The sequence below is a fragment of the Engraulis encrasicolus genome, chromosome 20 (genome assembly GCF_034702125.1).
Source record: "Engraulis encrasicolus isolate BLACKSEA-1 chromosome 20, IST_EnEncr_1.0, whole genome shotgun sequence".
NCBI lineage: Eukaryota > Metazoa > Chordata > Actinopteri > Clupeiformes > Engraulidae > Engraulis > Engraulis encrasicolus.
This window is the reverse complement of record NC_085876.1, coordinates 2919910-2932649: the sequence shown is the minus strand read 5'-3', so window position 1 is coordinate 2932649 and position 12740 is coordinate 2919910. Positions and strand designations below refer to the sequence as shown.

At 45.9% G+C, this 12740-nt stretch overlaps 1 protein-coding gene across 1 annotated transcript in view; it reads left to right on the top strand.

The window, feature by feature from the left end:
- Positions 1–9374, top strand: part of ptp4a2b (protein tyrosine phosphatase 4A2b) — a 26647-nt gene extending 17273 nt beyond the window's left edge. The window contains exons 2-7 of the mRNA XM_063185158.1: positions 1686–2236; positions 3485–3593; positions 4092–4184; positions 4975–5105; positions 6437–6511; positions 7559–9374. Coding sequence (XP_063041228.1) covers positions 2232–2236; positions 3485–3593; positions 4092–4184; positions 4975–5105; positions 6437–6511; positions 7559–7670 — 525 coding nt within the window. The 5' untranslated portion in view covers positions 1686–2231 and the 3' untranslated portion in view covers positions 7671–9374. The remainder of the gene's footprint in view (positions 1–1685; positions 2237–3484; positions 3594–4091; positions 4185–4974; positions 5106–6436; positions 6512–7558) is intronic.
- Positions 9375–12740: the final 3366 nt, after the last annotated feature.

Sequence of the window (12740 nt, the reverse complement as noted above, 5' to 3'; positions counted from 1 at the left end):
AGTAACGCGCAGGCACACACACACACACTGCAGAAAGGAGAGAGATGGAATTAGCGTGCGCTAACACACACACGCACACGCACACAGACACACACACACGCACAACTTACACACACAGCATTTTTGATTCCTTCAAAGTAACTTCTTTAGTGGTCAGTAATGGTGTGTGTGTGTGTCTGTGTGTGTGAGTGACTTCAGTGCAAGGAATAATGACTCAGATGAAGTGTGATACCGGAAGCTGCTGGCATAGACCGTGTGTGTGTGTGTGTGTGTGTTTGTGTGTGTGTGTGGTGCCACCACCGGTCCATGCCAGTTCCTTCCTGTATCTCACTCAGTGAGTCACTCAGCCCAAGGAGATCAGGTTGCTTTGATGTGTGTGTGTGTCCGTGTGTGTGTCCGTGTGTGTGTGACTACATATGTGTTAGGTCCTACCTCTTGGCATGTGAAGGGAGAACTTTGGGATCTCAGTTCTTTGAAGCAGCTCTGGCTCTGTAACTCCTTAATCCGTACCTTGTGACTCTCTCTCTCTCTGTCTCTCTCTCTGTCTCTCTCTCTCTCTCTCTCTCTCTTGTTTCTCTCTCACTCTGTCTTGTTTCTCTCTCTCTCTCTCTCTCTCTCTCTCTCTCTCTCTCTCTCTCTCTCTCTCTCTCTCTCTCTCTCTCTCCACACACACACTGTGTGTCTTAATTAACCTGTAGCCTGTGGAATCTAAATCCAAAAGGTGCTAGTAGTTTCCTACCCTTATTAGTAATGTATGACATCGTTCTTCTCGTCTCGGGCAGTTCTGCTTGTGTATAGTGGATAATAGCAGGAGTGCAGCACACACACACACACACACACACACACACACACACACACACACACACACACACACACACACACACACCACTCCGCCTGAGCTTGGCCCCTGGCATTCAGTGGCATGATCTGATGCCTTGGAAAAAGAGAGAGGGAGAGAGAGGGACACACACACACGCACACACACGCACACAAAGGCGCCAGGGAGAGGAAGCATTCAGTCGGCTGGAACGTTTGAAGTTCTGCCTACTGTATTGAAGGTGTGTGTGTGTGTGTGTGTGTGTGTGTGTGTATCGGCTACTGAATGAATGCTGGTGTTGTCTTGGCCACAAACAGGTTGAAGCGCCAGAGAAAGAAAGAGAGAGAGAGAGAGAGAGAGAGAGAATGAGAGATGTGAAGAAAAGATGAGAAGAATAAGGTGGTGAAGATGAAGAAGGAAAAGGTGGTGTCAGTGGGTGTATTAGCGCTTTTGGCTCTTGCCCTGACAGACAGGGGAGATTAGAGCACTTACTGTGTGTGTGTCTATGTGTGTGTGAAGTGAACTCCCAGCAGGATTAAAATCTGGAGGGCTACTTTCATTTTTATCAGACTTCAATCTGCTGCTCATGTTTTGCACAATCTGACTAATTGTTTCTCTCTTGATTTCTGTATGTTTTGCGTTTGCACACCTTTGGATTTCAAACCGAGTAGTGTGTGTTGCGTGTGTGTTGCGTGTGTGTGTGTTGCGTGTTGGTCTCTCCGTACTACAGAGCTTCCATGTAGTGTTGGGTCATAGCTATCTGACTATTACTAATTTGCTCTTAATTTGTGCACTCTTGGACTTCAAATCTAACAAGTTTTCTCTTGTTTTGTGTGTCCCTCTCTCTTTCTCTCTCTCTCCACTGCAGAGCTTCCGTGTAGAGTTGGGTCGTAGCTATATGGCGATTGCGAGCGTCAGCGGAGTCTTCTGCCAGGCCCAGCACCAGCTCTCCTGCTGCGCGGACAAGTGAACCGACGGCCCCCCTCGCAAGAACTACAGCACCCGCAAGCCCCCCTGAAACCCCCCCACAGAGACTACGCTACCCAGAAACCCCCCTGATCTCTCCCCGCCTACGCACTTCCTGTCTGTTCTCTGGGCCTTCCTCTTGCCGCTCTCTTCCCCTCTCTCTCGTCTCTTCTCTTTGGTGGCCAAAACTCCCCCTTTGAAGGACCTGCCCAAGTGCTGTGTGTGTGATTTTAAACACGCACACTCACACTCATACAAAACATCATCCCAAAGATTACATCGTGACCTGTGTGTGTGACAACCGACACACACCGCCCCCCTGGTGACCTTTGACCTTTCACCTGGTGAATCCTAATTGGCTGGCCTGCTTGCCTGCCTCTGTGTGCACCTGTGGTCCTGTTCTGCAGCGATATTTCTCCGATTAGCTCGACTTTCTCACAACTCCTGAATGGGGTAAGGATTGCAATCCACTCCTTTCTTTCTCATCACCACTCTTCCCTTTTCATATCTTCTGTTCTGTTCTATTCTATTCTATTCTATTCTATTCTATTCTATTTAGTCCCAAGAGCATTAGCTTAAAATTGAGTCAAATCCGGAACAAATTAGAAACGAGTTGAAATTTTCAGAATACCTTTAGGAATAACATACTAAAACAGGGCTTTTTCTAGGATTTTTTGGCATGAGGGAGCATCATGGCAGGTTGCGGGCGGTGAAGGGGGGAATTTACTAGGGACGCTCAAAAAAGTAATTTATATATTAAAAAAAAAAATAAGTATGAGGGTGCACCCGCGGAGGTATGAGGGTGGAGCGCCCCTATTCCCCCGTTCAGAAAAAGCCCTGCTAAAAGTCCCCAGGGAATCCCCCCTTGGGCTTTTTGAGAAATTCAAGATGGTGTCCAAAATGTAAAAATATTTTGTATGTTTTACCGCAATAACTTTTTAATGGGTGGATGGATTTGCACCAATTCTTGTATACCAACACTCTATAATATTTAAAAAAAAAATCAAAAAAAGGCAGGACGCCAAGGCACTCTTCTAAGATAAAACCGCTTTATTGCAAGGCTAGTTCATGTTTGAACTTAAATAATTAAAAATACTGCCACTGCCAACATGTTTCGGCCACTGCAGCCTCTGTCATTGGCACCCTTGGGTGATTGCAGTCACCACCCCCCTACGCACCTGTCAGGTGCTTCTGAAAGTTTTTTTAAGCACCACCTACCCAGGTTTGCCATATTGACTCTGAAGAAGACGTGTGAACGTCGAAACGTTAGTCTTGGCGCTTGCCCAATAAAACAAGTTACTTTCCACATCTGAAGATGCTCCGGTGATTCCTTTCTTCCCCTGCATTTACCAAGTCCTTTCCCGAGACGCACCAGATTGTAAAATATCAGTATTGCAAAAGCGTATCGAAGGCAATAACAGAGCAACATTAAGGATATTTAAGAACATCTTGAACAAGAACATCCCCTTCTCCGTTTTCTCCCTTTCTACTCACTATTTAAAACTTATGTATTATTATTATCTACCTTCGGGTACTAATAGAGTTATCTAATCTACTCCTACCTCTTCTCTCATCTAAACTCTTTTAGTTTATCACATGTCAATTGTTTGTCTTGAAGTGAGTTTGTGCTTTCGTGCATGTGTGTGTCTGTGCACATTGTCCTTGTATTAAAGATTGTGAGTGTGTGTGTGTGTGTTTCAGACGAATGGCTAACATGAACCGCCCGGCAGCAGTAGAGATCAAGTACGATGGGATGAGGTTCCTCATCACGCACAACCCCACCAACGCCACCCTCAACAAGTTTACTGAGGTACGCACACACACACACACATACACACACACACACAAAGGCGGTGGTGGCGGCTCAGGAGTCAGGAGGAAGAGTTAGAGGAGCCGTTCGGCAAGCAGAAGGTTGCAGGTTCAACTCTTGCTCTGCCTGACCCCATCGGTGTGTCCTTGAGCAAGATCCTTAACCCCAAATTGCTCCTGGTGGCAGGGTGGTACCCAGCGTGGCAGCCACTGCCACCGGTGTGTGAATGAGAGTGTGAATGGGTTTATGAGACGTGCAATGTAAAGAGCTTTGAGTGCTCGAAGGTTTGGAAAGGCGCTATATAAATGTGGTCCATTTACCATTACACAAACCTCCCACCAATGCCACGCTCCACAAGTTTACTAAGGTATACACACACGCACACACAACGCCGCCCACAATAAGCTTACTGAGGCACACACAAGCACACTACACGTAAAGAGATGTATTTTGTGAGTGCCTGTATTAACCTCTGATTTCTTGTGTGTGTGTGTGCAGGAGCTGAAGAAGTTTGAGGTGCAGACGCTGGTGCGGGTGTGTGAGTCCACCTACGACAAGGCTCCTGTGGAGCAGGAAGGCATCAAAGTCCATGTAAGTACACACACACACACACACACACACACACACACACACACACACACACACACACACACACACACACACACACACCTCACAACAAATGTGTACGCACACAGTACTTGACAGCAGCGGTAGTGCTCCTGTTGTTGCTCCTCTACAGGCTCCTTAGAACTGCACAGCGCACTCAAATTGATTAGTGTGTGTGTGTGTGTGTGCGCTCGCGCACGCAACTGTTTTTTGGGATGCAGAGCGTGGCCTTATTGATTGCTTTGGACTGCCAGCAGTGTCCTGTGTGTGCGTGTCTGTCAGTCTGTCTGTCCTGTTGCACTGCAGTAACGACACACCTGCCCACACACACGGGGTCTGTGTGTCTGTATCAGTTTGAAGTGTGTGTGCGGGCGTGCGTGCGCATGTGTATGTGTGTGTTCTCTGTAGACCCGTTATTGATCTCTCTATCTTCATCTTTCTCTCCGTCTCTCCTCTCATCTTTCCCACCTTCCCTCGCTCTAGCCATTTGGAGCGTGTGCGTGCGCGCGTGTGTGTGTGTGTGTGTGTGTGTGTGTGTGCGCGCGCGCGCGCGCGTGTGTGTGTGTGTGTGTGTGTGTAACTTTAGACTCTGCCACTCAGACCACGCCTATTCGTCTCCTGCCAAAACACTCTCTCTCTCACTCACACACGCACACACACACACACAAAGGTCACTCACTCACTCACTCACCAATGTGTGTCCCTCTTTGCCTCCCGTAGGACTGCGTTGTGTTCTGACCCTCTGGTTATGTTTGTCCCTGTGTGTTTTCCGTAGGACTGGCCCTTTGATGATGGAGCCCCTCCCCCCACCCAGATCGTAGACGATTGGCTGAACCTCCTCAAGACCAAATTCAGGGAGGAGCCCGGCTGCATCATTGCTGTACACTGCGTAGCTGGATTGGGGAGGTGAGTTGATGCGCACACACACACACACACACACACACACACACACACACAACCCAGCTGCTGCATCACTGTACACTGTGTAGGTAGACTGGACACTGGACAAGCCGGTTAACACACACACACACACACACACACACACACACACACACACACACACACACACACACACACACACACACACACACACACACACACACACACACACACACACACACACACACACACACACACACACACACACACACACACACACACACACACACACACACTTTGTATTGTATGCCTCTGTCTTGACTAAGGCTTGATGCGTAGACCAGTTCAGGCACCTTGCCAGGTGTGTGAGTCAAGGTTGATGAAGTGTGTGTGTCTGTCTGTGTGTGGCCTGATGAAGTACTTAGACAGGTGAGTCACTTCTCAGGTGCTTCTGTTTATCACTTAAAGCTGCTTAGAAGACGCTGTAGTGCACACGTGTGTGCGTGTGTGTTTGTGTGTGTAAAGACGGACTTGATCTAGTTGAGTGCGAGTGTGCCACTGAAGATATTACCAGTCTTGCAGAACTGTGTGCGTGCGTGCGTGGGAATTTACTTGTAGGAATTTACTGTGTTTGTGTGTGAGTATATGAGTGTCTATGTGTCTGCATACTTTTTCATTTGCCTCTGAAGCTGCAAAACTCAAAAACAATAGCGCCCATTTTTCTCTCCACACAAGACTGCCTATTAGTTGGGGTGTAACCTACCACTAACTGTCTGTGTGTGTGTCTGAGTGAGAGTGTCGAGAGGGTTTAGGCCTCGGGGCAGAGGAGCTGGTGGTTTTGGTTGTGTGAGTGAGTGTGTGTGTTTGTGTGGGGAGTCGCACAGCTGAGTCAGTCACGCCATCACACTTGTGGTGTGTGTGTGTGTGTGTGCAAGCTAGTGTGTTTGTGAATTTCCTAGAAGAGGAATGCATCTTTTATTCTTCTGAGAACAGTTTCTCACAGTTCTGCATATGCACACACAAACAACACAAACTTCAAATTCAGCCACTCTCAGACTTGCAATAAACACTACATACAGTAACTTCAGACCTAAATATGAACACTTTTGGAATACAAGAATATGTGTGAAGTGGGTGAAATTATGAGTACACGTACCCATGCTACAGAATTGCTCTTTTTTTACTACATGTGAATGTCTGAATTGATGACTGACTAGTGTGAATTTAGACACAGAAGGGAAAGTAACACGCTCTTAGAAGTCAATTCATGTACAATTCTAATTAAAGGCTAACATGTCTGCCGCCTTTCTCTCCCTCTTTTCTCTCTCTTCGCTCTCTCTCTCTCTCTCTCTCTCTAGAGCGCCGGTGTTGGTGGCTTTGGCGCTGATTGAGTCTGGAATGAAGTATGAGGATGCAGTGCAGTTCATCAGGCAGTAAGTGCATCACCCACACACTTGTCAGGCCACAGCATGTCTTTGTGCTGTTGTTTCAGTGGGACACTGCTAGACACTTCCCAGACAAAAAAAACCAACAAAGCATGAGTGTTATTTCAAAGTTGCAGCACGAAATTCGGCCATCTTCTGCCCTGCCGCTGCTCTGTTGGTGTGGAAGGCCTTATCTGCTTTTCCGACTTTTTTTACGTGTGAAAATTGGACAAAATCACTTTCGTGCTGGTGTGCTATAGATGCGATTTTAGCCAAGCGAAGCGAACTTCACCATTCATTCCTATGAGGGAGGCGAAGGCAAGCGACGCAAAAGTATTTGCCCAAGTTTAATATCATGCAAATTAGGGGCGAATTTCGCCTGCGGTGGCCAATTCAAGTCAACAACACAAATGTTTCATTGGATTTGATTCGCAGCGGCGACCAGATGATGGATGAGCTGTGAGAATGGAACACTGAATTTCACCACCTTTCGCTCGTTTCGCCTGCGTTTGTCCTTATTCACATACTAGTAACACACTTATACTTTGGCCTTTCGTTTACACATAAACAGTTATATAAAGCGATTTCAATACCCTGATTTTAAACATTACTTTTTTATTTATTTAAAAATATCTCATTTACAGGGCCAAAACACACCGGGCACAATTGAGTTTTTCTTTTTATCCACATATCGTGTTTATATGTATACGGATAAAAAAAATCCTCATTTAGAAATACCTCCGTGTAGACAGCACCTAATACGACACAGTAATGCTATTGCCCTGCAGTAGAGCAGCTGTTGGCTACTTGTCCCTCCTGTGCTGTGTGGGTAAAGTAGGGCGTTCCACTGCTATAAGTAGAATGCCATTGCTGATGCACTTCACTTTGGTGCGTGCGTCGTGTATGTGTTAGTGTGTGTTTAGTTTCTTCTTTTGACTTAATTGCTGCATACATTAATTCATGTTCTCCTCTTAATTCATCCCCCTTTCCATTTCTCTCTCCCTTCCTCTCTCTCTCTCTGTCCTGTTCTCTCTATCCCTCCCTCTGTTCCCATAGGAAGCGCCGAGGTGCGTTTAACTCCAAGCAGCTTCTCTACCTGGAGAAGTACAGGCCTAAGATGCGACTGAAGTTCAAGGACTCCAACGGCCACAACTGCTGCATCCAGTAAAGCCACCAGTGGGCGCTGTCTCTCTCACTCTCGCCTCTCACACGCAAAACCTGGCGCAAACGACACATTGACACGTTTTAAAAACAAGCGAAATGAGAAAAATACAAACTTAAAAGGACAAGAAACTCCATTTTTTTGGCTCCATAGTCACCAGGAGCTCCGTGCAGTTCAGGAGAGGCAAGAGGCTGTCTGAGAATATGTGGCTGTTTGATTGGGTGAATGCTGTTTTGGTGGTGGCGGTTGATTGGTTGATCGTGTTTTGTCTGTCTTGGGCCGTTTTGCTATAGCGAGCCAGCCAATGAGCATTAGCGGTTAGCGGAGAAGTGGGCGGTGCTTAAAGGCTAGAAAGGCACCCGCCCGTCAAATACACCAGCTGTAACCATTTCAGAGCTACAGGTCAAAGCACACCGATTAGGCCCTCCTCCTGGTTACCTGTGAACCAATCACGGGCTTCCGATCTCACTTCCTGTCGGCCTGCGAGCCAACCACAGGCTGATATCCCTTCCCCAATGTTTTATTTCCTGTCCCGCCTCTTGTCCCTCCCTTGAGTCAATCATGGGATAGCTTTTTATTTTAAATTCCCTTTTTTTCCTTTTTTTATTCTACATGAAAAAAAATGTTGAAATGAACCAGTGGTAAAAGCAGAGATTTATACATGTGAACTTGTAATGATATGAATGATGATTTTTATTAACATTATTGGTAAATGATTACTCAAGGGCCAGACCTATATGTTATCCTTTTTTAATTTTATTTGTATTTTATTTGATGAAGCCACCTCACACAGGCTCCATATGTTGGTGGGAGAGGCAGCAAGGTTGAAGGGGGGCGGGGTGGATAGGGGAGAGGGGAGGGGGGGTAGGTAGGTAGGTAGGTAATGTTGTTGCACAAAGACTCTGAACAGGTTGCTTTACAATGCAGTTATTTCTCTCTCTCACTCTCTCTGTCTCTCTTTCTCTCTCTCTCTTTCTCTCTCTCTCTTTTCATTTCTCCTCTGGACCGCCCCCTCGTGTGAAGAGAGGCACATCTTGTGGGAGGGATGAGAGATGGGATGGTAGTAGTAGGGGAGAGGGGTTGGGGAGGGTAAGGAAGGGTGGGAGAGGGGGATTTGAGGTGGCCTTTCAAAACATGTCTTCGCTTTTTATTCCACAACATTAGTCTCGGTCAGTCTGGGGTCGGACAGGACACACACACACACACACACACACCACATACAGAAAGTCATGTGACACCTACATATCTAGTCATACAGTAACACACACACACACACTGATGTCTGTCCTCTCACTCCTCTTTTACACGATCATGTTTTCTTTCGTTCTCTCTGTCTGACTGGGGAGTGCAATATTCAGACCTGGGACCGTCCGACACCACACACACACACACACCCACACACACACAGCAGTGAGGAAAAGGGCACAGGAAGAGGCTTGGTGTGTTAAAGGTACTCACATTTGGTTGCTCATTCACTACTGGGTGAAAACGTGTAGCTACACACAAACAAGCACGTATATACACACACACACACGCACGCACACACACACACAGTGACCCTACTGTCCAGCCCCAGTCAGTGAAGGAAGGCTGCATAAGGCAGTGTGAAAGGGGGGGGGGGTCCACTCTAGGGTGTCTGCTCTCTCACCTCCCCTCTTTACTTTGTCTATGGTTTTAAATAAATTAATAAAAACCAACATGAACTCTTTACGCCTGAGTCCTGTATTCATTAAGGTGTGCATGTGCGCATTGAGAATAGGGCTGTAGCATCACTGCACACTCTGGCTGTAACTTGTTCCTTGACAATCACTCATCCTTTAATCTGTAACTGACACTTTTCTGTGATGTGTTGAGAGGAATGTGTAAAATCTACTGTATAAGACCTACAGCAGGGGTATTCAATTAAAAGTCACTGAGGGCCAGTTAATCAAATTCCCCTCGGTGAAAGGGCCGAACGTAATATCATATATAGATGGCGCATCTATGTTTTCATTTTGTTCAAACCTTGTGGGAGTCCAGATCCTTGCCATGTAAGGGCCGGATCTGGCCCTTGGGCCTCCAATTGAATAGCCCTGACCTATAGGGTTTGACACCGCAGGACAAAGACATCTCTTTCACCTGAAGCGTTGATGACCCAATTTAATCATTATTCAAAACATACTGTGAGATTGTTTCTGAGTATAAGTTAATTCACAATCTAATTGCTAAATACTAAACTATATTAATATTCAAAGCGTGAAAACCTGGCCTATTTTATTATTAAAGCGACTTTGAGTATCATGAAAAGCGCTATATAAAACTCATGTAGTATTATTATAGCTGTGGTAATATCGCAGGTGGGCCTTGAGGGATCCTAAAAAGTAGGGGAATGTAAAACAAACTATTTGAATGTTGATATGATTTCAAAACAAATGAGTGTGTGTCAGGAACTAATGTATAGTCCCCTATCTGTTAAACAAATTCAGGGAGTCTCCGTCCCTATTATCACTGGGCAAACCCAATAGATATGTTCAAATACAACCTATGGATTGAGGGTACTTTACACCTCATAGCCTACCGAATTAGCTGAGCTGGAACTTTTGGGCATCCATGGGTAAGCGTTTAGGGCGTCAGACTTGTAGCCCAAAGGTTGCCGGGTTGACTCCCCACCCACCAGGTTGGTGGTGCGAGTAATTAACCAGTGCTCTCCCCCATCCTCTGTGACTGAGGTATCTGTCCCTGAGCATGGTACTGTCCCCCTGCACTGCCCCCTTTCGGGTGACATTGGGGGCTGCCCCCTTGCACGGGTGAGGCATAAATGCAATTTTGTTGTGTGCAGTGAACATTTGTGTGCTGTGGAGTGCTGGGTCTCTGAGTTTCCCAGTCGGGCTTTCACAACTTTAATCTATGAATGCATGGTCTCCCCCTAGTGGGCTTTATGGTCAACTGCTGCCAGACAGCCACCCTTGAATGTTTGTAATTCTGTCGTTACTCATCCGAAGCCGTGTCAGCTCAGCCTTCCAGGAGAGTTGTATTTTCTCTCTTAAGCGGTTATTAGGGGGATTTGCAGCCGAGCCCTTCTGAGCAAACAAACACTCTACTCTCCAGCGGCAGTTTGTTGTGGAAATCATTCACCAGAGAGAGAGAGAGAGAGAGAGATGCCTGTTAGCACACATGCCAGTATCGGTCGGCCCTGAGAGGGCGCGCTGGGGGATGATGAGTCACGCGCACGTGGAGCTTCCGCGCGACAGGGAGGTGAGTCAGCGCGTGAAAATGTGGAATGAGCCTCTCCGGGCAGCTTCCGGTCAGGACAGTCAGCAGCACTGCTTCTGACCTCAGGAATAAAGTGCCTTTCCTTAAAAAATAAATAAAACTAGAAATGCATTCTCACAGAAAATGCTGGAAGCGGGCTTGCCTTTTGGGGCAGAGATGAAACAAAGTACTATTGAGAAAACAAAGCTAAAAGAAATCTTGGAAAAACTCCATCCACCCAGTCAGAAGTTATGGGCCAAACAATTCAGCCATCTTGGATTCAGCCATCTTGAAAGTGTTGTAGCTCTGCGTTTTGGGGATATACTAAATGACATACATGGTATTTTAAGTTGGCTAAGGAACACTGCATATGATATAATTTTGAAAATCAACATGGCTTCGAGCAGGATTAGAACTCACTCCCTCCATATCTGTAATCCAACCCCTTTGCCATTGATATTAAATGACATACAATACATGATATTTGAAGTTGGCTAAGGAACACTGCATATGATATCATTTTGAAAATCAACATGGCTTCGACTGGGGTTCGAACCTCCAACCCCCATATCCCTAATTCAGCACATTTGCCATTCATACTAAATGACATACATGGCATTTTAAGTTGGCCAAGGAACACTGCATATGATATAATTTTGAAAGTCAACATGGCTTTGACTGGGATTCGAACCCCCAACCTCCATATCTGTAATCCAGCACATTTGCCATGCATACTAAATGACATACATGGCATTTTAAGTTGGCCAAGGAACACTGCATATGATGTATTTTTGAAAATCAACATGGCTTTGACTGGGTTTCGAACCCCCAACCTCAATATCTGTAATTCAGCACATTTGCCATCCATACTAAATGATATACATGGCATTTTAAGTCGGCCAAGGAACGCTGCATATGATATTTAGAAAATCAACATGGCTTCGGGTGGGATTCGAACTCTCAACCTCCATATCTCTAATGCAGCGGCATGCATTACCACTAAGCCAAGCAGCTAATTGTCATGCATAGTCCAGCAAGACTATATTACATTGCATTGCAGAGCTGAACAATAGGCTTCTAGAATGCTTGCTCGCACCTGCTCGTTAAGAATGGAATCTTGAGACAGTGACAGTTGAAATGGAATCCTTCACTGGCTGCACCTGTTGTGATTGACTGAAAGACAGTTAGTATTGAGCCTTTAACAGGGGAGAAAATGAGAATGAGTTTTTTGTCTTTACAACATCGTTGTAAAAAAACTAAAAGGAGTTGGCACGTGTCCTTTTCACAGATCGGAGTCATGCTTGTGATGTCTCTAACAGTCTTTGAATGAAGTTTATAGGTTAAATTTTTCAGGCACAAATGGACCTCCGTGTGGGACATGCGCTGATCTCTTGAAAAATGCACTTTTCAAAAGACTGGGATTCTCCATAGAGCCAGGCCTGTTTTTTTTACAAACCTGCCATTTAAAAAGTATTGGGAGTTGGGAGATGAAACTTTCACAATTTGGAGACATCCCATAGAGCTCGCTAACAACGCGTCAACTAAACTTCTAGGTGAAAGTGTTGATGTTTTATGACCGAACAAGCCTCCTACACTCTAATCTCTAGAGTGGCGGAACTTTGGTTCATGAAGGTTCCACCATAGTTTTCAATGGAGACCCAGGCTTTCACAAAATCGCCAAAAACGGGAAAACGACAAGAGACACGGAGAAGCCTATAACGAAACGCGATCTCCAAGCCGAGCCGGTCGTTTTAGTGTTTGAACGGTGTCTCTATCTCGAAAGGCCTAGGAGGAGATCCATTTTCTATTTTTACTGTCCCTGTACAAGAGAACCAATAATAAACA